Here is a 23,457-nt window from a genome sequence, read left to right as displayed (position 1 = left end):
TAGTTAATCCACACGTGCACTTCAAAGTAGGCGTTCCCTAACGGAAATATACAAATTATGATAGAACGCCTCAATAGGATCTCGCTAGCTCGTGCTTGGCGTTGCCCTCCTCCTTGCTTGTTTTGCCCACTGACAAATGTCTTCCCATTTGAAACGATGGGCTGTGGTCTATCTTGGTTTAGTTATTTAAACAATGTTGGTTGATACACAGAACAATGAGTTCGTTCTAAAACGTTTTTGGTTGATACTTGTGGCATCGCCTAAATAATACGTCACTGCATCCGAGGAAGATGATTGGACAATATACTCAATCTCCCATGATGCTCCGCGGTTAATGGTATTGTCGCTGATTGACAACGTAGGTTATGCTACTCGAGGTCATTTTTTTCTTCTGATAGCTATCCCAACGAAGTTGTTTTGCGCTGTTTCGGACTGGTTGGGAGATGGCGGCAGTTCTGCTCCAAGTTTTGGAGCGTACAGAGCTTAATAAACTCCCTAAAGCTGCTCAAAACAAATTAGAAAAGTTCCTTACTGACCAGAAGAATGAAATCGAATCCCTCAAAACGCAGCACGAGCGGTTCAAAGCGGACTGTGGTAAGTGGAGTATTGGCTAGTCGGTTAGCTAGCTTAGCTAGCTATTTATGTCAACCAATATAACTTTAGCTGCTGGTTGGTTATATTTTACGTTACTAGTTAGCTAATAATCTATGAAGCTGGCCGTATTTATTAACTACCACAGCAGTAACGTTATAGCCTGAGATGGTAGTAGTACAGGCCCTGTACTGTAACGTGAACGTTAGCTGGTTGAGTGCAATTATTGTTTTGCAAGTGCGTTTTAAGTGAAGTGAGTTTGCTAATTATTTAAGCTCGCTGCCTCTACCTTCTAGGAAGGGGTGACTAAACTGATCACGTTTTATTCCATGTACATCCTCAAATTCTTGCTCCTACACGTTTCTCATTCATATTTCCAGTGTTACTCATTATTGTCTAGAAGACTAGCGCTAGACACACCAGCTACCTACATAATATTATTGCCTCCCATGTCAATGTTTTGTACCTACATTGTATCGCTAGCCCTTGCTCATGACAATTTCCCATTACATAAGATGAATTGGACGAAGGCGTTTTCTGTACGGGGGAGTTTTGTTAATTAAGAGCCCTGACGCTCAATCTCAATAAGTGTATAAGGATTATTTCTTGCTGATGAAGGATAAGGGCCATATGCTACGAAAGCCATATTGCAAGCGATGATTGTTGACATTTCTTAACGTGTTTGAGAGCTAGCCTATCGCCTGCCCATGTGTGACATATCCCTATGCCTTACTACATATATAGAGCAGCAATACTTTGACGTTGAGAAGAGATTGGCAGAGAGTCAAGAGCAGATTGTGTCTCACACCCGGAATTACCAGACTCTCAAAGAGGAGAATACCAAACTCAGTAAGTAGTCTGTTGTTTTCCACACTACCAATGTTGACATTCCATCTGTCACACAGTCCAAGTCCAGGAGGTTAGATTGAAGGTTAAGTGTTATATTCTCTTTCTCTGTAGTCGAAGAGCTGAACAATCTGAAAGGTGTGGATGTGGACTCGTCAGAGGAGAAGGAATCACAGCAGCCGGTGAGAATATGCGTATCTTTCCGTTATGCATGCAGAAAGCTTTTTCATCAAACTTCAGGGAATGGAAGGGCATGAGCGTTAACATATATCATAACTCTATCTCAGAGCAAAGCCAAATATGAGATTGAGGCCGAAAGGCGGGAACTGGCTCGTCTGCTTGAAAAGAGAACTCAAGATGTGGAAAATCTCACCGGTAAGACACGGACTTGGCACATGCGAGTTGTCCTCATTGTAAATGATTTGTTTGTCTTACTACCTGCTATTATTCCATATGATGAGTGTGTTAATTTGTTTTCCGCAGAGGATGTCAAGCGGCTCAATGACAAGCTGGTGGAGACCAACACAGCCAAAATAGATCTACAGCTCAAACTGGATGAGATCCAATCTTCTGAGGTCTCCATTCAGGTGAAAAATTCCAGAGCCTCAGAGCATGCTAGCCCTTTACTTTATATTAACTACATTGCCAACATAACAAGGTTGTATTTCAAGCACTTTGAGAAGCAGATTGAGATGGGGTGTCTGAGTATGCACCTGTCTGATCATCCCTATATTGTATTGAATACAATGATTGCTTAATGATTTCACACATTGTATTTCTAGCACCGTGAGAAACGTATGGAGCAGGAGAAGGAGCTACTGCAGAATCAGAACACGTGGCTGAACTCTGAACTGAAGACCAAGACAGAGGAGCTGCTATCAGTCTCCAGGGACAAGGGCAAGGAGATCCTGGAGCTCAAGTGCAGCTTTGAGTGCAAGAAAGATGAGGTACTGTACCATAAGGCCCACTGGTTTTATGACTTCTTGTGCAAATATATCATATATGCTTCAATTTCACCAGGCTGTTCTGTAATTGTATGATCTCGTATACAAAGCAATAGGCATAGAAAATGTCAATATAACTCTTAGCTATAATGATGTGGAGAGCATTACATTTCTTTGGTATGAATGTTGTGACCATATAGAGCAGTCTATGTCCTTACACCCAGTGCCTTCCACCCTCTCTCCAGGTCACAAGACTTCAAACCCAAGTCACCAATCTGAAGAAGAGCAGTGAGAACCTGCAGAAGCGAGTGGAGGACCTGATGACAAAACTGAAAGAGGTTTGGTGTAAATTCAACTGATTATAAATGGGATTATTGATAAGGAACTATACTGTTATCAATACATCTATGTATTGTAGGCTAAAGACCATCATAGCACCATGGAGGAGAAGTACCGCAATGAACAGAATGCCCACATCAAGCTCTCCAACTTGTACAAGGTAATTATCTGACTATTCTTCTAATGTACTATGTTGGAATATGTATGAGCGCTGTTTTTTAGTATGCAGGGGTATATTTTAGCACTGTTTTGCATTATGTACAATATTTAGTGTGAACATTTAGTCATATAAGGCATTCATAGCAGTGCGGTGGTAGCTTGCTAATGGTCCGTTCTTCTATGTGGTTTCTTTAGGGGTCAGCGTCAGATGCAGAGTCCAAGAACGAGGAGTTGAACAGGGCCGTGGAGGAGCTGCACAAGCTGGTGAAGGAGTCTGGTGATGGTGAGATACACAATGCGTTCACTCTATTGTTTCCAATTCCTAATGGTTGTTGTCAACCATTGATACAATCTATCTAAATAATATCACATTTTGAAAAGACCCAAATGTTATAGGGAAAAGTAACACTTTGGTTTGGCTGAAATCTAATAGAAAAATTAATAAAAACATAGTATACATTTTTTTCTAATTATGTCATGGCTCTTCTTCCAACAGCGAGACAGAACATGGAGAAGAAGCTGGCAGATATGGAGGGGTCAAAGAGCAAACAGGAGGCTGAGCTGAAGGAGAAGTTTAAGAAGATGGAGCTGGAGAACGCCAACCTGCGTGCCTCAGATAAGAAAAGAAGTATGGGACAGTACTGTATATCTGTATTGTCTAGAATTTTCCTTTAGCTACAATCTGAATCTGTTGATCTTGGACTCCTCAGTCCTATATTCTCTTGAAATTGCTTATTTGAGATATTATCTCATACTGCAAGACAAGGTGTCTAGGATTGTTGAATGATTTGTTTTTTAAAAAGTGTTTATTTCTTCAGGCATGCCAGTGCTCACAGAGGAAGAGTTGGACTCCATGTGTCCGACCGCAGCTGCTGTGGCCAAGATTGTCAAGCCTGGAATGAAGTTCATGGAGGTAAAATTACATGTTTTAACATTGTGACGAAGCATTGAAATGAAGTGTCCAAAAGTCTCGAAGATACAGTGCCTTCAGAAAAAATTAATACCCGTTGACTTATTCCACATTGTGTTGTGTTAGTCTGAGTTAAAAATAGATTAAATATATATTTTTTTATTACCCATCTACACACAATGCCCCATAATGACAGTGAAAACATGTTTTTAGACATTTTAGCAAAAACTATTTAAAGTGAAATACAGAAATATCTTATTTACATAAGAATTCACATCCCTGAGTCAATACTTTGTAGAAGCGCCGTTGGCGACGATTACAGCTTTGTCGTCTTGGGTACATCTGGATTTGGGTGAGCTTTGGTTGAGCTACTCAAGGACCTTCACATTCTTGTTCTGAAACCATGCCAGGGTTGTTTTTGGCTGAATGCTTGGGGTCATTGTCCTGTTGGAACGTTAATCTTTGCCTCAGTCTAAAGATGTCCGTATGCTTCCCAGATGAAACGGGTAGTAAGAGTTTGTGCATATATTATGAAGACATTTGTGACGTTTTGGATTAAAAAAAATTCTGGAGTCAAGCCAAAGTCTACGCCCCTTTGTTGGTGATTGGTTAACAGGAAATCGTCTAGCATCCATACGGTTTGGCCTGCAAAACTATTATGACCCCTCTATGGAAAGAAAAGACTCTCACGAACACGTACATGACCACAGGCCTCACAATACCCGCCTGAAGGTCCCCCAGTACCAGCTGAATAAATGAATGGAAGTATATATGGAGACTGTTTTGTGTCAAAAAAATAAGGGGTTAATGTAAAAAAAAAAAATGCATGTTTCCAGATGTTTCTTATCTTTCTCAGATATAGGACAGACTAGAGGTCGACCGATTTAATTAGTGCCCATTTCAAGTTTTCATAACAATCGATAATCGTCAATTTTGGACGACGATTACATTGCACTCCACAAGGAGACTACATGGCAGGCTGACTACCTGTTATGCGAGTGCATCAAGGAGCCAAGGTAAGGTGCTAGCTAGCATTAAACTTATCTTATTAAAAACAATCAATCTTAACATAATCACTAGTTAACTACACATGATTGATATTACTAGTTTATCTAGCCTGTCCTGCGTTGCATATAATCGATTCGGTTCCTGTTAATTTATCATTGAATCACAGCCTACTTCGCCAAACGGGTGATTTAACAAGCGCATTTGCGAAAAAAGCACTGTCGTTGCACCAATGTGTACCTAACCATAAACATTGACGCCTTTCTTAAAATCAATACACAGGTATATATTTTTAAACCTGCATATTTAGTTAATATTGCCTGCTAACATTAATTTCTTTTAACTAGGGAAATTGTGTCACTTCTCTTGCGTTCTGTGCAACAGCGTCGGGGTATATGCAGCTGTTTGGGCCGCCTGGCTCGTTGCGAACTGTGAAGACTATTTCTTCCTAACAAAGACTGTAATTCATTTGCCAGAATTGTACATAATTATGACATAACATTGACGGTTGTGCAATGTAACAGCAATATTTAGACTTGGGGTTGCCACCCATTCGATAAAATACGGAACGGTTCCGTATTTCACTGAAAGATTAAGCGTCTTGTTTTCGAAATTATAATTTCCGGATTTGACCATTATTAATGACCTAAGGCTCATATTTCTGTGTGTTATTATATTATAATTAAGTCTATGATTTGAAAGAGCAGTCTGACTGCATTCATTCAAACAGCACTTTCATGCATTTGCCAGCAGCTCTTCACTCTGCTTCAAGCATTGCACTGTTTGACTTCAAGCCTATCAACACCCGAGATTAGGCTGGCAATACTAAATTACCTATTAGAACATCCAATAGTCAAAGGTATATGAAATACAAATGGTATAGAGAGAGAGAGAGAGAGTCCTATAATAACTACAACCGAAAACTTCTTACCTGGGAATATTGAAGACTCGTGTTAAAAGGAACCACCATCTTTCATATGTTCTGAGCAAAGAACTTAAACGTTCGCTTTTTTACATGGCACATATTGCAGTTTTACTTTCTTCAACACGTTGTTTTTGCATTATTTAAACCAAATTGAACATGTTTCATTTGTTATTTGAGACTAAATTGATTTTATCTATTATATTAAGTAAAAATAAGTGTTCATTCGGTATTGTTGTAGTTGTCATTATTACATATATATATATATATATATATATATATTTTAGTCGGTATCTGCGGTATCAGAACAGTCTATCAGAACAGACTTCCTATAGATTTGTTTGGTGGGGGACTATCTGTCCCCCCCCCAAATTGGATGCACCCGACGTCAATTTGGAGTGTCATAGCAAGGGGGTGTGAATACTTATGTAAATTAGATTTCTGTATTTCTATACATTTGCAAACATTTCTAAAAACCATGTTTTCAGTTTGTTATTGTGGGGTTTTGTGTGTAATTTAATCTGTTTTTGAATTCAATATCACAATAAAATGTGGAATAAGTCAAGGGGTATGAATACTTTCTGATGGCAAATGTTTAGTCATGACTTAAACACAAAACAATCCTGCTCTCTTAGCTGTACAACGCATTCGTGGACATCCAGGACCAGTTGCTCGTGGAGAAGCAGGAGAACCGGCGTGTGACGCGCGTGCTGGACGAGATCGTGCAGGAGGTGGAGGAGAAGGCGCCTATCCTAAAGCGCCAGCGGGAGGAGTATGAGAGCATGCAGAGGTCCATGAACAGCCTCTGTGCCAAACTGGAACAGGCCAGGACGGTGAGCGGGAGAGGTGGCGGGAGTGGCAGGACTGGGCGAGTGAGGATCGATATGTCGGGGAGGGGAAAAGAGAAATTGGCAGAGGAAGAAGCTGGGTCGTGTTCATTAGGCACCAAACTGAAGGGAGGGACTACCTAGACTTATAAGAAATGCTCATTTTAGTTTTGAAATGTCTTCCATTTCATGAACAAAACCCAGATACATCACATAGAAGAGGGGAGAGAATACGACGCAGAAAAATATAGGCATGTATCAGTGCTAATGTCTGAGTTGAGGATTGGATTGACCAATTTCGATCTCTTGTAATCTTCAGGAGATCCACAGCCTGCAGAAAGAGACAGATGAGGCCAAAAAGCACTGCTCCAACCTGGAGAAGGACAACCAGCACTCTGAGAGAGAGCTGGAGGACATGTCCCAGCAGGTATACCATGTTGTCATTTAGTGTCTACCATTACCATATTAATATAACTGTTAACTTAAAATGAACTTAACTACGTTCCAGTTTAACAACGTTTACTAAACCATATTTCCACAATACATTGTGTTCATTGCTCTCAGGCCAGGTCCATCAACAGTGAGACTCCTGTCCAGGTGCACTAATAACAGAGTAATAGCACTGTAATAACAGAAATATAGGGGAACTTAAAATATGAAGTTAACAGTTTGGTGGCTATCAAAGTGTCTTGGTTTTCCTTGCCTTAACAAAATCAAGAGAAGCTCCTCCAGGAATAAGAATAGGAGCCACTGCCTTTAATAAGTTGCTCTCATATAGATTTTACTCCTTTTCATCGCACCCTCTAGGTGCGCGTCCTGCTAGTGGAGCTGGAGGAGGCGCGTGGCAACCCGGTGGTCCGCGAGGAGACGATGAACCTGAGCAGCAGCTCTGAGATCATCAACCCACGCCAGGTTTCCTTCCGCAGTGTGGAGGAGCTGCAGCGGCAAAACCAGAGCATGCTGGCACGTCTCCGGGAGCTGGGGGAGAAGATGGAGAGAGAGCAGACTGAGGCCAAGTCTGCACGGTAGGGAACGTTTATCAACCCCTTGACACTGTACTTCCTCACCCTTGAACATAGTATCGCAGTCATACAGTCAGATTTAATTTGCTTAGTGCTTTTTACAAATGCATTATTTCTGAAAACAAACTCTATTTCTCCTGTCTTGTGTATATGTAGTGTGACCCAGCTGGAACAGCAGCTAGAGAAGGTCCAGAAGGAGCTGGAGATTATAAAGGAGCAGAGAAACCAGCAAAAGCAGCTGGCTGACTCCAACGGCCGCCAGAGAGACATGTACCGCATCCTGCTGTCCCAGAGCACCGGCTTCAACCTCCCACCACAAGGTGAACTTCTCAGCAACCATCTCACAACCTAACCCCAACCTACCCGCTGTAAACACTCATCAACTTAAACGTAACCTCAACCACCACAGTATAACCACCCCTCAACCTAACCCTAATCATGACAAAGATATATGCATTGAGCCTACCTTCACACATAACCAAATCAATACATGGACCCGGGCATGTTTATTTATTGGGGCTTGGAGCTTTAGATCAATTCATTGATCTTTGTTATGCTGACAGGATATGTTCTTATTCCCAGGTCCTACACAGGAGGCAGCCCCCCAGATGTACACCCCCAGCCGGCCCTCCTTCCCCCCTCCCACCAGGTCCACCCCCATGAGGGCTTCAGCCGCTGAGTCTTCCCAGACCACCCAGGCCAAGGCTGCTCTCAAACAGGTCAGATGCGTACCAGGGAGAGGCAGTCAGACAACATTCAAGTTGACACTTTAATTTATTCTTTGTTGAATCAAAGGAAATTGAATAGTATCTCATCTATGTTATGAACTTGTTTACTTACCTCGCGTTGGTCAGCATGCGAAACTGGGCACAGTGTGTAGTTTGACTAGCCTACTGTTATTGCCTGGGGTTGTCCAGCATGCAAAATGACTTGTAGATCACTGTCACTGCTGTTCACATGCAGTTCGGCACTGCAAGAGAGAACTCATCAGTTGTTACAAAATATTTTGTATTTTGATGTAATAATCATCATATCGAAGTAAACTTGGAGTCACGTGATATAATTTTTACTTCCACTAGGAGTTTATAGGCAGATTAAATAAATTATCATGAACTTTATGGTGGTGATGGACAGTGGTGAGCTTGATGCAAATTTACAATAAATATTGAGAGTATTATTTGAATGCTGGTGACATATGATAATCAATGGTTGGCTGCCAATTATCAAATATAAATTATATTCCTCTTATCCATATCATCATATAACGTACCCTGTCCACTATCAGTGAACTGTTTAGAGAGCATGTGCCTAAACCAGATTGCGCAAGTTCGCGATTTATTGCCACAGTTTGCGACAAAACAATCCGTAGAGTTGAAAATGCGATGGAAACCAATTTAACTTACACTCAGTGATCAAAGGGGAACGATCGCAGTTTATTAGGTTTATTAGGTACACCACCCCGTTCACAAAAATATTTTTTTCATTCTGCCCCTTCCAGTTGAACGACTCCTTCACCACATACAAGAATGAGAAGGCGGTGAACGACAGGATGCTGAACGAGCAGAACGAGAAGCTACAGGAGCAGCTGTCTGCGGTCCGCTCCCAGAAGGCCAAGCTCTCCACACAGCTGGAGTTCGCCTCCAAGAGGTAAGTTGTTTTTTAAGTTATACTAAATCCAACAACAATACTGATGTGTATGTCCAGCATTGCTTTTTCATACTTCACCTGACTTATTTTAGAAAATTCGGAGAAAATTGATTTCTGTTGCATTTTTAATTTTGGCTATTGATCATTTTCCACTTCCCTTTTCGAATGCTCTGAACAAACACATCTCATATGTATTTTTTGGGGCAGAAGTGTCCATCTGCTGAAGTAAATCAAACCATGTTTGGTCTCTGTCAGATACGAGATGCTGCAGGAGAATGTAAACGGCTACAGGCGGGAGATCGCTGCTCTGCACGATAAGAGCCAGAAGATGGCCGCCACGGCTCAGAAACATGAGCAGATCATCCACACCATGACCCAGGATCTCCGGGCGGCCAATGAGAAGCTGGCCTTGGCAGAGGTTAGGAGGTTAAGCTTGGCCCAGGCGTGGTTAGTTAAGTTGCGATGGGGTATGTATGTTTATTAATTAACTTTCTCCCCTCTCTCTCCATTTCTTCTTTCTCCTTTCTTTTCTTTCTTCCCCCCCACCATCAGGTGCGTGGTGAGAACATGAAGAAAGAGAGAGACATGCTGAAGTCAGCAGAGTCCAGACTGAACCAGGAGAAGGAAGCCATGATGGCTGAGCAGCGCAACCAGAACCTCCTGCTCACCAACCTCAAGTCAATCCAGGTACACACACTGCTCTTACATATGTCAACCAGTTACACAAACACATTGTATCCTTACTGAGATCTATCCTGACAGACTCTTCACAGTGGGCCTCTAGTAATTGAAAATGCCTCAAAGGACAAATCTGTGGTTTGGCTTTACCCCACTTTCATTAGCCCTGTGGGATATCACTGCAAATGCAGCTTTGCCGTAGAGTCCAGTCACACTACTCTAGTGTAGAAAAGATCTATGTTTAATGACGATCACCTCCCTGCCTTACTCTTGTCCCATAGCTGACGATGGAGCGTACAGAGACCGAGACCAGGCAGCGTCTGAACAGCCAGATAGAGAGACTGGAGAGAGAGCTCACCCAGTTTAAGAAGAAACTGGCTGAGGAGGTGGAGCAGAGGCACATGCTGGGCCGTAACCAAGACGTTCGTATATACTCAATCTTTTTCTTACTTCACTTCCTTCCCTCTTTCTTACTGATTTGCTCTCTGACACTGGTTGTCTTTTTTTCTGTCTCCTTTATCTCCTCTCACTTTTTCATCCCCTCTTTCTTCCCCCAACCCTTTCGTTCTGTCCTTCTCTCTTTAATTGCCCTTCTCGTAGGGTATGAGTTGAATACCCGTGACGATGAGAATATTAGACCTTCTGTGGCTTTTACCATAACATCACTTAAGCATTCCGCATGCTTCGGTTCAGCTCGCAAACTCCCTTAAAAGAACGAGAAAAAAGCGGCAATAGTACTGTTTGTCCGTCTTTAGACGCCGTAGCCAGTATACACTTCCTCAACATTCAGAATTAATCTAAGATGACTCAAGAAATCTGTCATTAATTATGACGTTTTTGCCAAGATTTTAGTCGAGCAATTTTACATCTAACTAAGATGTTTGGTGCAAAAAGTGAAGAAATTTGCATTAAATGATTTGTTTCTCGTTGAATGACAACAAGCACTTCAGTGAAGAATCCCTACTAATCCCTACTGACCAATCACTGACGAAGGGGTGTAGACTTCGTCTTGCCTTCAGACATTTTTGTGTGTGTGTGTGTGTGTGTGTGTGTGTGTGTGTGCACGAACAGCCCCAAAAAACCTTGCTGAAGACCAAAACAAAGAAAAACGTCACAATGTTGTCATAATATATGCACTAACTTTTTCGGCTGGGAGCATGCGGACACTTTTAGGCCCCCTTTCCTTCCTCCACCAGTTTTTATTTAAATATACTCCCTCAGGCTCAACTGCTGGAGGCCAAGAAGCAGCTAGAGGCCCAGTGTGCCCTGCACCAGAAGACCAAGGAGCTGTTGAAGAATGCTGAGCAGCAGGCTAACCTTCTGAAACAACAGCTCAGCCATGCTGAAAGCCAGAACCAGGGTTCAGGTCTGGGCCAGGGTCAGAGCCTGGGCCAGACTAACCCCCGGGCACCCATCAGAGCACCGTTAAGAGGTAGGCTTTTGTCCAAAGGGGCAAATACAGATGTCCTCTGGAAATTTGACAGGAGACATTGCAATGTATTGTGTAAAAGCATTGGAAATGGTGGCATTGGACCAGAACTGTTGGCATTTTCAGTCACTCTCTGTGTGTTTGTTTGTAGCTCCATCTCAGACCCAGTCCCAGGAGGCCCAGGCCAAGCTCCAGTCAGAACTAGAGGAGGTGCGTGGGCGTTTGCAGCAGGCCGAGAAGCAGATCAGCGATCTGCAGGAGCGCCTGCAGAACGCGAGCACTAACGTGGAGCAGTACCGCACCGTAGTGCTCAGCCTGGAGGAGTCCCTCAGCAAAGAGAAACAGGTTATGTGTTGAGAATTAGCACAAGAAAAGCATACAAGTACTTATTATCCTACAATGACCCTTTCCCTTTGACTTATCAATCTTCCATCCTTGTAGTAATCGGCACTACCAGTGGAGTTCAAACTCACTTTGAACACCAATTTGATATAACTTCTTTGATGCCTAACTTCCTCTCTCTCTACCTCTCAGGCTCGTTCTCCTGTGGAGACTCGTCTAAAGGAGGCCCAGGAGTTCCAGCGTGGGCTGGAGAAGAAACTGGTGGAGGCTGAGAAGGAGAAACAGGAGCTCCGTGAGGAGAAGAGGAAGGCCATGGATATTGTGGAGAAACAGGTAAGATGGCAACTGTACCAAATACTTTCTCAAAACATCAGAAGCCACAGCTGTTGCTAAATGTTGCAATGTATTGACCCCTCTTAAGTTTGGATGTCTGGAGCTGGCATGTTAGTCGGGGGCCCAACAAGGCTCTCCTCTGTCATCCTCCGCTCATGCCTACTCCTTTTCCCCCAGGTGAATGAGCTGAAGAGGACCATGAAAAACTTGCAGTCAGAGCTGCAGGAGGCGGAGGAGAGGAAGGCTGCAGCCATCACCCAGGAACAGAAGGCCATGCAGGACAGCCTGCAGCAGGTAGACTTCCAGCTATGTCAGGCTACATGTTCTCAGTCGATAATTAAGGGCAAACTGCCCTGGATGTTGCTTGCTTCAGATCCTTTGTGCTTCACCTCTAGTTATACATGAGGTAAACCGCTAGAAAGACTGTTGGTATGACAGTGTCTAGGCATGGGTTTGTCAAACTTGACTCTCTCTTTTTCCTTGCACAGGGCAAGCTGGCAGCGGAGGCCCAGAACAAGTACGAGCGGGAGCTGATGCTGCATGCGGCTGATGTGGAGGCGCTACAGGCGGTCAAGAAACAAGGCCTGCAGGGGAACCAGAGCAGGAAGCAGCTGGAGGACAAGGCCAAACAGACCACCACCCAGCTACAGGAGGCTCGCACCAACTGGAACCAGCTGGAGAAGAAACTCAAGGTTGGTGGTTGGTCAGGAGGTGGGGGGGAGATGTGATGTGAACGTTGTTGAAAGAGTTATGCGGATCTTTTTGACAGACAATGTGGTAAAGAACTATTAGATCTGGCCAGGATGTAGCAGGTTACCGTTCCATCAGTTGCTTACTGGTGATGAGCTGGAAACATTGTTCTTCACACCCTGGCTTCCCTCTTCCCCCAGGAGGACCTGTCCAAGCAGCAGAAGCGGGCAGACGAGCTGCAGAAGCAGAATGGCCTGCTGCACCAGCAGATGGAGAGCCTGGGAGCCAAAATGGCCGCCACAGTACAGCAGCAGCAACAGGCTAGTAGGGAGAGCAGCCTCAACCTGTCCTTCAGCGAAGAGGGCAAGTCCCAGGAACAGATCCTGGAGATCCTCAGGTAGTAGATAGGGATGTGACTTTGCTTACTGTGCCAATTCCTTTATAGATACTTGATACCTGTATTGCTGACCTGTGTTAAACATGGATCATTTACATCTGAATCTGCGGTCACCTGAATTTCCTGATTGTAAAACTGAAAGATCACACTGATACATTTTTACACTACAAAATGGTTTCCCAGACCAGATTGAGCTAGTTCTAGACAACAACAAAAAAGGACCATTCTACCTTAAAAATGGGCTTAATCTGTGTCTGGAAACTGAGCCTATACTAGAGCTGTTCCTAACCAGTACTTTAGCGAGCAAGCAGTTTGTTAAGCCTGCTCTGACCTTTCCCTCCTGCAGGTTTGTGCGTCGTGAGAAGGAGATTGCAGAGACACAGTTTGAGGTGGCCGAGGTTGAGACACTGCGCTACAAACAACAGGTTGAACACCAGGATCGAGAGCTGAAGGAACTACAAGAGAGCCTCAACGCTGAGAGAGAGAAACTACAGGTAGAATTAGAAAGTTCTTAACCTTTCAGAGCATCCTTTCCTCTGTTACAGCCTGCTACGGGTTCATATTTTAATTTCAACCAACTCTGCTGTCTGCCCCCCAGCTGACAGCAAAGACCATGGCCCAGCACGATGAGAAAATGAAGAGGATGGAGAACTTAAACGTGCTGGTGGAGACCAACAAGATGCTGAAGGAGGAGAGGGAGCGACTGGAACAGGAGCTGCACCAAACCCAGGCTAAAGTAAGGACTACTATACACTCTATTGAGTGATGTGGAAAACACGGACAGAATCACGGAATCCAGACATTTAAACGGAATTCAACAATATTATAACATGTATCGAACTTATTAGGAAATCAACTAAATGTTTTGAATTGATAAACGCTATAATTTGCAGCTTTCTGAAACATGAATGCCCATGTTTGTGTGCGGTGCGTGCGTTTGGTACACATTTTGTGTAGCCGTTAATGATGATGCTAATGATGACTGTAAATTCGTAGATGGAAAAGCATTCCTTAACCTCAATGAAATGTTAACTACAAAGTAGCCTATGCCTACCTGGCAGAATATCTGATTATTTACATCAATCCAGTGGCCATTTGTTTTGTTAACTCTGCAATCACATGAGTGCTACAGAAACACTGCATACCATACAATGGTCTCTGTGGGTGATTTGGAGAACAAAAACCAGAAGACGAAAACAAACCTAGAAAAACAAACGGAATCAAGCAAAACGCATGAATGGATTTTATTGGGCCCTATGAGTGTTAAAAGCATCACTAATAATTGGTACTAGCTACATGATTTCTTTCTAAAGATGTTTGTTAGCTGCAGTAATACTCACAAATGTTTAGTAGGCATCCTAATGTTGATTTCTGAGCCAGTCTGTTGTCTTTTGGACACACATCACCTGTATGATGAGACTGAATTACATTTTTTATAGTTCTGTAGAACTCCGTTGCTTTGATGCTATACACGAAGAACCCTTGTCTCTATACATATACTGACAGAGTGCTCTTTTTCTCATGTGAATTGAGCATTTACCATTACCTCCTTTTTCTTCCAGGTGCGTAAGCTGGAGGCGGACATCACTCCCCTGCAGGACTCCAACTCTGAGCTGAGTGAGAAGAATGGCATGCTGCAGGCTGAGAAGAAACTGTTGGAAGAGGACATCAAACGCTGGAAGGCCCGCACACAGGTCAGAGGTCAACTTCAATGTTTGTGTGAGAGAGATTATGTACAATATGTGTGCGTGCTGTTTGTTCATAAATTCACTTTGGCTATCTACTCTGATTTCAGAGCACTCTCATCTGAGTGTACAAGAGCGCAGAATAACTGATGCATTTTCGAACACACAACACCCATTGAATATGGCCGGTGTCATTAAACGTCTGCAAATAAGTGTAATTCAATTATTGCAAGCAGGACAGTTGCAGTCACCAACACCAATAACATGAAAACAGCCTAACCAGCTCTGCTAGGGAGAGTAAAATGGTCAGAGAGCTGTTCTCTCATTTGTTTCTTGAAGTAGCTAGCCAACGTTAGCCAGTTAGCTTGGGTGCTTGACTCCCATTGTGAGGTCAGATCAACCCTACTCTTCAGCCAGATCATCCAGTGTGCACTCTGAATGCTCAGAGAATTTACGAATGGACAAAGCACAGAGCACACTCTGGCATTCCAGAGTGAATTTGTGTGTGTGTGTGTGTGTCTCAGCAACTGGTGAGCCAGCAGAAGGACACAGACCAGGAGGAGAACAAGAAGCTGCACTCTGAGAGAGAGGCCCACCTCAAACGCATCCAGCAGCTCTCTGAGGAGACTGGGAGACTGAAGGCTGAGGTGGCCAGGTCAGTACGCACTCACCCGAAATAGACTCATCACAATTAACGTACAATTCTTTATATTTGTTGATATAAAAAACAAGGCAATAACCTACACTTATCAAAACTACTATAACTACCAATTTGCTGTCCTATATTTATCTTGTCTTACTACTACTACTACACAATACACCTGTCATGTTGTGACATGCAATTTGCCGCTCACTCTGATTCTATTCATCGTTGTAGAATTATAAAACACGTGCACACCAGGGTTGGGGACTATTCATTGTTTCCAATTCAGAAACTGAATCCAAATGTAATAGTACAGTAGGCTCAAATATAAACTGTCCCAAGATTATTGTCCAAAATAATTTTATTAGGTTATTTTCTAATCCGCATTCATCTACACTTGACTCTGTACATACCCCTGTCCTCCATTAGGACCCATGCGTCGGTTATCACAGCCCAGAGCCAGGCGCAGAACCTGAAGGAGAATCTGGGCAAGGTGACCACTGAGAGGGATGCGAAGCACCTGGACATCCAGGAGAAGTGCAAGACCATCACGCAGGTCAAGAAAATCGGACGACGCTACAAGACGCAGTATGAGGAGCTCAAAGTGCAGCACGACAAGGTGTGTGTGTGTGTGTGTACATTTGCTGATCGTGCATGTTTAAACTGTACCTGCACATGTTTGCACCCACAGCTACAATGACCGGGGCCAGTCAGAACTTTACTGACTGTTAATTCTGTTCCGTTCCAACACTCTGCTCCTGTCCCCTTTGGTAGCTGGTGGCGGAGGCAGCAGCCAAGCCAGCCCAGGAGGAGGTGCTGCAGGCTGTGCAACAGGCCCAGCAGCAGGCTCAACAGGCCCAGCAGGCCTCTGCCCAAGAGATCCAGAGCCTGAAGGACTCCCTCAGCCAGGCTGAGACCAAGGTCAAAGACCTGGAGGGACAACTGGAAAACGTACAGGAGGTAGGTATACTGTATGTGTATGGAGCCAGTGTTGTAGATGCTGGGCTTAACTGCTTTTCTAAAAGTCTACTTTTGTGCAGGTGGGTGTTGGCACCTTGTCAATATCATAAACCATGTTTCCATCCAACCATTTAATGCGGTTGAATTACCTGACGCATAAAAAAAAGTCCTGACAGGAAATGTCGGTGTAATTTCATAAATGTCGAAAAACTATTTGTTCGGTCGACATGGTGGGATCTTTTTGTCTGTATAAAGAATAATGCGCAAAATGGCGGTGGAAATGCATTCATGCGCAAATATTAACATAACCATCATATCGAAGTAAACTTGGAGCAAATGATATTGGCCAACCACCACAATGTGGAAAACATGAAAAGTTTATAGGCAGATTAAATAAGTTATGAATTTCAGCTGGTGGTTAAGTGCACAGTGATCAGGCACATTTCCAATAGGCTAAATATTGAGGGTAGGCTGTTATTTGAACGCTTGTGACCTGATGATCGGTGCTTGGCTGCCAATTATCAATTGAGATCGTCTTGCTCTTATCCATATCTCATCATATAACCCCCTGGCCACTATCAGTAAATTCTTGTCCTAGAGAGCATGAGGTGAAACCAGACTGAGCGATTTATCACTACAGTTTTTGTGACAAAACCATAGACTGAAAAATAAATGATGTACATAGCCTTTTATCCCCAACAAGTCAGTTTTATGGACAACTCACCACTGGTGAGAAAATCTGGTGATTTTATGCAGATTTTTAAAAATATTCGCCTGATTATCTGTCACCATTTGGATGGAAACCTAGCTATTGACTAGAAATGAACCTTTGATTTGATTGTATTTGTATTTCCATTAAAATAAAAAAATCCAGAGAAAGGTCATGATTGAATACATTGCCACCTTCCTTGTCCAGCCATGATCCTGTTCCCTTGTTCTGGAGGACCAATCTATTCCCTTTCCTGTACTTCCTTCACCATACAGCTTTACAAAACACCTCAAACCGTTGACCCCCAAACCCCTCTAATGATAGCAGGAGACACATTTCTATCTCGTATGGATTAATAAAGTATTGTTCTCAATCACCCTGTCAGACGGTGAATGAGCGCAACACAGAGATGGGGCGGCTGAAACAGGAGCTGACCCGGCTCCAGGAACAGTCTACACAGGCCCAGGGGACACAGAGTGAAGTGACCCGGCTGAAACAGGAGCTGACCCGGCTCCAGGAACAGTCTTCCCAGGGGACCCAGGGTGAAGTGACCCGGCTGAAACAGGAGCTGACTCGGCTCCAGGAACAGTCTACCCAGGCCCAGGGGACCCAGGGTGAAGTGACCCGACTGAAACAGGAGCTGACCCGGCTCCAGGAACAGTCTACCCAGGCCCAGGGGACCCAAGGTGAAGTGACCCGGCTGAAACAGGAGTTGGCCCGGCTCCAGGAACAGTTTACCCAGGCCCAGGGGACCCAGGGTGAAGTGACCCGGCTGAAACAGGAGCTGACCCGGCTCCAAGAACAGTTTACCCAGGCCCAGGGGACCCAGGGTGAAGTGACCCGGCTGAAACAGGAGCTGACCCGGCTCCAGGAACAGTCTACCCAGGCCCAGGGGACCCAGGGTGAAGTGACCCGGCTGAAACAGGAGCTGACCCGGCTCCAGGAACAGTCTGCCCAGGGGACCCAGGGTGAAGTGACCCGGCTGAAACAGGAGCTGCAGGAGAAGACTGCTCAGGAGGAGTCGCTACGGCAACAGATTGCCGACAAGGAGGAGAAGACCAAGAAGGTCTTCATGGGCGCCAAGCAGAAGATCAACCAACTCAACAGTAAGTCACATAGCTAGCTGTTTATGTTTTGTTTATGCACATTATCTAGTTTGTTGCCCTGATTTTAAAGAAATTATTTAAGTGATCTGAGAACTATCTGGGGTTTGTACTCATCACGGATTCCAAATGAAGTATTCTGTGTGTGTCCCAGTTGCGAAGGAGCATCTGACCAAGGAGGTGGAGGAGCTGAAGCAGCAGCGGGAGGAGCAGGAGGTGCGTCTGAGTGCTATCAAGTCCCAGTATGAGGGCCGTCTGCACCGACAGGACCGAGAGATCAGGGAGCTCCGAGACCACCGTGACGAACAACCTCAGAGAGACGAGTCCCAGGACCAGGGGAAAAATAAGGTACAGGCACTGCACACAAACGTCTGCATGCACCCATACGTACTGTACAGGGAGTACTGTACACTTGATTTGGGATAAATTACATTTTAAATTCAGTCAATCCAGGAGATGAATTGAAATTCCAATTCAATTATTTGTGATGGACACTTTCTTCTTCCAGACCCAGGAGCAGCAGCAGAGAGCTCCAGATCAGAGGCAGATCAACCAGAGGACTTCCCAAGCTGCAGACAGGGGAAGGTAGAAATATGTCTGAATCATGCACACTGAAAATAAATACTGGTTTAAAATCTAAAGTAACTGATGCATCCCCCAACTCTTAACACCACGTCTGTGTCTTGTCTCCCATTTCTTACCAAACAGTGGTTCTTCCGGCTCTTCAGAGCAGCCCCCCACTGCCAACATCAAACCCACCACGGTGTCGGGCGGTGCCCCCAGTAAACCTTCCCCCATCCCCGGGAACAAGTCCACCCCCAGGGCCAGCATCCGACCCATGGTGCCCATAACCATGCCCACCCCCACGGCCACTGTCATGCCCCATACACAGTCTGAAAGCCAGGAAGGTGAGAGAAGTGGCTCTGTATTATAGGATTGGCATTAGATGGGCGACTGTCCCCCAGGGCAGCTGTGGATGGGCGACTGTCCCCCAGGGCAGCTGTGGATGGGCGACTGTCCCCCAGGGCAGCTGTGGATGGGCGACTGTCCCCCAGGGCAGCTGTGGATGGGCGACTGTTGACCTGACCTTGTTATCCCCTGTGTGTTAACCCCCACAGTGCTGCAGTCCTCTGAGGGTGGAACCCCTGTGGAACACGTGTCTGTGTTCGGCAGCACCAGCGGCTCGGTCCGCTCCACCAGCCCTAGCGTCCAGAACATCACGCACTCTCAGTTTCAGCCAATCAGCAGCCAGGCCACCGCCTTCGTCCAGCCAACCCAGCAACAGCAGGCCCCGCCCACCGCTGAGCTGGCCAGTCAGGAGACAGAGGCGGGCCCTAGTGGTCAAGTGGAGAGGCCCTCCACTTCTACGGCCGTATTTGGCTCCGCTATTGCTACAGGGGGCTCTGCTGGGCCAAAGCGTGCACGCGAGGTGGAGCTGGAGGCTCGGGCAGAGAGCGTCGACATGGCCCTGGAGAACCCAGACGAACCACCCATCCCCAAAAAGCTCCGTATCATCCAGAGAGTGGGACTGGAGGAGGAGAATGAAGAGGGCACTGATGGAGAGGCTGAGGGGTCAGGGGAGAACCAGGAGACTCCAGATGGCAGCCAGGTAAACCTTAAGACATAGGAGTGTGTGCGCACATTCATACGCATGTGTATCAGGCCCTGTATGTGTACAGGTGCATGCATCCATCATCACATGAGTGTTGTTGCAAAACCCTATCTAACTGTGTGTGGTAGGAACTACCAGACGTGTCCTTTCCTGTACTGGGAGAGGTGGAGGAAGAGGATGACGGGGTGTCCCAGTCTGTCCCCTCAGACCACCAGGTGACCCCCCAACCCTCGGACACCCAGGACTCCAGCGAAGAGCGCCAGCCTGACGTCATCATCATCGACACAGACAGCTCCAGTCGAGAAGAAGAGGAGGAAGAGGCAGAGCAGGTGAGGGTTTCAGTATATGTTGACGTTAAAATATATTGTGTTTTATGAATGTTTGCAGAATCTGATCTGTTGAGCTCTATTTAGGTGTTTAATTCGAAGTAAGGTGTGCATTTCACGCTAGAAGTGCATTTCACACTAGATTATTTACTCTCTGTAAAAGCACTTTGTGACAATTGCTAATGTATAAAATCTTTAAATACATTTGATTATTCAAGAGATGTTTGTATTTTCTCAGTATGAGGAAGAGGTGGAGGAAGAGAAGGATGATGATGATGACGAGGACCAGGGGATGGGAAGAGAGGAGAGCAACGAGGGGAGCGGAGACGCCAACGAGCCATTTGAAGGAGACGAGACGGGCCCTGAGACCTCGGAGCCTGCCTCGGAGAACGAGGAGAGCATGGGAGCTATAGACTCCACCTCCCAGAAACAGGCTGACTCACAAAGCGGTGAGAGACACTGTTTTTGTACGACATTTGTATTAGGAAGTCCCCCAATTTGCATTTGAAACACTGATGACTGAGGGAGTTTTGTCTGACAATTGAGAGACTTCCAAATATGGATGTCGTGTTTTGAAAGTAAAATGAATGCAGTAAATATCATTAAGTAGAAGTGAATAGAAACTTGAGGTAGATGTGACTGACGTATCAGAGTCTGAGACATTAACCCCTTCCCCTGCTTCCAGGTGAGGGGAGCAGCAGTACCACCGAATCCTTCCCCATGGCCATGTCCGACCCCCCCAAAGAACTACTACAACCTACCGCTAGTACTACCAGCACTTTCTCCTTCTCTACCTCCCCCTTCTCCCCCTCCTCCAGCCTGCGCCTGCCCCAGTCTGTCCCCCGCCGACCCCCACACCCCCTGCCCCCACGCCTCTACATCCAGCCCCCTGGCCCTGAGCTGGGCCTGGGACCTCCACCCACACAGGTAAGGTTTTGATACAGATGTAAATACAGATATTCAGATGTAACCTGTACTAACATGCTCCTGGGTTCAATTATACAATATTCACTATGTACTGAGTCAGCTGTGCAAAAATATTTTGTCTAGTTCAGTGTCCTTGTGGTTGTTTGTCCCACAGAGGCTGTCTGCGCCAATCCGCCGGCAGTCTGTAGGCAGAGGACCCCAGCTAACGCCTGGGATAGGCAACATGGTAAGGCAGGAGGGAATGGTGCCTGGCTAAATTTTGAGGCTTGGTTTCCCAGACACAGATTAGTGTTACCAAGCTTATTCCTGGACTAAAGGCTTCTTGGTCTAGGCATAATTTGGGTCCAGGAGTATTTCAATGACCATGTAACCTAACCAAGTTATGTCTTGCACAGTTTGCTAGTCCTTTCTCACCATCTCTGTTCTCCATCCCTCAGCAACACTTCTTTGATGACGATGACAGGATGGTCCCCAGTACGCCCACGCTGGTGGTTCCCCACCGGACTGATGGCTTTGCTGAGGCCATCCAGTAAGTCTCTCTCACACACACACACACTTACTTGTATGGACCCTTAAATGAATGTTGTGATTTGGTATTTATTGACTGGACCCAGTCTCTTGGCCATTGGTTTTTCATTGATATTATTATCGGTGTCTGTCTCAGTTCTCCACAGGTAGCAGGAGTTCCTAGGTTCAGGTTTGGTCCTCCTGAAGACATGCCTCAGGCCAGCTCGTCCCACTCTGACCTCGGACAGCTCGCCTCACAAGGAGGTATAACACACACCAAGTAGCACTGAGTGAATATGCTGCTCTGTACTGTCTTTTTCCTCTATAGATACAATATATCTGTCATGAAATGTATATGTCATTGTAATGAGTGTCCGCTTCAACTCCCTGACCTCTGTGGTTGTGTCTGTAGGTCTGGGGATGTACGAGAGTCCACTGTTCCTGGCCGCTCACGACGAGGAGTCTGGAGGGAGGAGTGTTCCCACCACGCCCCTGCAGGTTGCTGCCCCAGTGACGCTCTTCAATGAATCCCACCCCTCTGATGCCCAGGACATGGCATCCCAGTCTGTTCCCATGGTGACGACATCCACGAGCCACCACGGGCTGGCAGTCCCCGGCGGAGAGGCCATCCCAGGAGATGACGGTGACGAGGTGTTCATGGAGGCAGATAGTGAAGGGTGAGACCAGGGGTTGTTGTGGTGTGGGGATGGGGGGTGTGTGTGTGTGTTGCTCATACACTTTTCAATCCTATTAGTAGGAGTGGTGAAGCGTCCATGGATAGCCAGGCTGAGATGGACTCTGTCCAGCCGTCAGACGATGCCAGTCTGCCCTCCACAAGCCAGGAGCCCACCTCCAGCTCTGCCGGTCAGTACAGCTTTCCCTCTCTCACGTCTCTCTTGCTTGTTCTCTCACACCTCAACCTTCTCTCATCCCTGCTTACAACCTCTTTGTCTCTTCTCTAATTATTTTGCTCCCTCTCTCTTCAGACACCAGCAGTAGTGTGCAGCCCAAGCCCTCCGGTCGCCCCTTGGCCCAGCACTCTCTGCCCATGAGAACAGCCAACAGGGGCAGGGCGCTCATCCGCAGAGGAGGTGAGCTTTCATCTACATTGAATTTTTAAGTCTTGAAGGCCACTTTTAACCCAGAACAACATGTTATAAGTCCATTCAACTAAAGCAGTAGCTTTGCTACCATACTGTTGCCTAATAGTGGAAACGCAGCACACAACAAAGTAGATGAGAATTTTTTAAAATTAGTTTGATAAGCAAGTGCAAGTAGGTGACATAAAGCACACATTGTAGACTTTTGTTTGGCATGTTGGAGTACATGTGCCACAAGTATAGTTGGAGCAGGGTTGCTGTCTTGCGAGAGATACTTAAGCCCCCCCAGGTATGGTTTAAACTTGGTCTTGTAAAATGTTTTATCTTAGGTTTGAACTTAGCACTGACAGTTTAGAGGTAATTATTTCAACGCACATCAAAACAATCTTCAAAGAAGCTATAGTGACCCAATCTAAAGCAGCACAACAGAGTTACAAGTGTCATGAAGTGGCCATTTTGGATGATGGTTAAGATGGAACTTGACTCTTTTCGCCTCCTCCATTCAAGGTATGGGCTTCCTTCGAGCAGGAAGAGGCCCCTTCGGCAGAGGAAACCTACCCCGCTAATGATGCCATCATGCACTGCTCCATCCCCCGCCCTTCATCCCAACTATCAATCATAGTGTCTTGGTCTACTTAAAAAATCATACTAATTTGTGATTGACTTTTCTTCCCTAACTTCGTGTCAGTGGATACCATGTGCTTTAAAAGCGTACATTTTTTGTTGTTTTGTATTTGTTTCAAGAAGAGTGATTGTTCCATTGCTTTTGTTTTTGCTAATAAACTTAGAGAAAAATAAAATGTT

The 23,457-nt window shown here is 45.4% G+C and overlaps 1 protein-coding gene across 2 annotated transcripts; it reads left to right on the top strand.

Moving 5' to 3' along the window:
* Positions 1-331: 331 nt before the first annotated feature.
* On the top strand, positions 332-23,453 carry LOC110508860 (nucleoprotein TPR). Of its 2 annotated transcripts, none has more exons than XM_021589729.2 (47): positions 332-594; positions 1,336-1,440; positions 1,552-1,619; positions 1,725-1,812; positions 1,921-2,024; positions 2,220-2,384; positions 2,627-2,719; positions 2,800-2,880; positions 3,075-3,162; positions 3,376-3,507; positions 3,698-3,792; positions 6,352-6,549; positions 6,863-6,970; positions 7,351-7,568; positions 7,722-7,885; positions 8,148-8,284; positions 9,064-9,212; positions 9,468-9,630; positions 9,765-9,899; positions 10,172-10,312; positions 11,112-11,322; positions 11,471-11,664; positions 11,854-11,994; positions 12,172-12,288; positions 12,483-12,686; positions 12,885-13,081; positions 13,428-13,575; positions 13,680-13,817; positions 14,644-14,775; positions 15,291-15,421; positions 15,839-16,028; positions 16,184-16,369; positions 17,464-18,184; positions 18,336-18,529; positions 18,690-18,766; positions 18,890-19,089; positions 19,300-19,790; positions 19,922-20,122; positions 20,358-20,568; positions 20,805-21,046; positions 21,201-21,272; positions 21,484-21,575; positions 21,711-21,817; positions 21,966-22,230; positions 22,311-22,417; positions 22,540-22,644; positions 23,161-23,453. In XM_021589729.2, the coding sequence occupies exons 1-47, from the start codon at positions 444-446 to the stop codon at positions 23,217-23,219; spliced, it is 7,716 nt and encodes a 2,571-aa protein (XP_021445404.2). In that variant the 5' UTR covers positions 332-443; the 3' UTR covers positions 23,220-23,453. The 2 variants fall into 2 exon arrangements, with proteins under 2 accessions (XP_021445404.2, XP_021445403.2); XM_021589728.2 differs by having other exon boundaries at positions 22,308-22,417.
* Positions 23,454-23,457: the final 4 nt, after the last annotated feature.

Source organism: Oncorhynchus mykiss, chromosome 28 (genome assembly GCF_013265735.2).
Source record: "Oncorhynchus mykiss isolate Arlee chromosome 28, USDA_OmykA_1.1, whole genome shotgun sequence".
Lineage (NCBI taxonomy): Eukaryota > Metazoa > Chordata > Actinopteri > Salmoniformes > Salmonidae > Oncorhynchus > Oncorhynchus mykiss.
Note: the sequence above shows the minus strand (reverse complement) of the source record. Positions and strands in the feature narration are given on the sequence as shown.

Bases quoted from the DNA above. Each gene is read 5' to 3' on its own strand.
- LOC110508860 (XM_021589728.2), top strand. From the start codon at position 444: ATGGCGGCAGTTCTGCTCCAAGTTTTGGAGCGTACAGAGCTTAATAAA. The intron at 14,776-15,290 runs GTCAGAGGTCAA...TGTGTGTCTCAG, and splicing joins GCTGGAAGGCCCGCACACAG to CAACTGGTGAGCCAGCAGAA. The intron at 22,645-23,160 runs GTGAGCTTTCAT...CCTCCATTCAAG, and splicing joins GGCGCTCATCCGCAGAGGAG to GTATGGGCTTCCTTCGAGCA.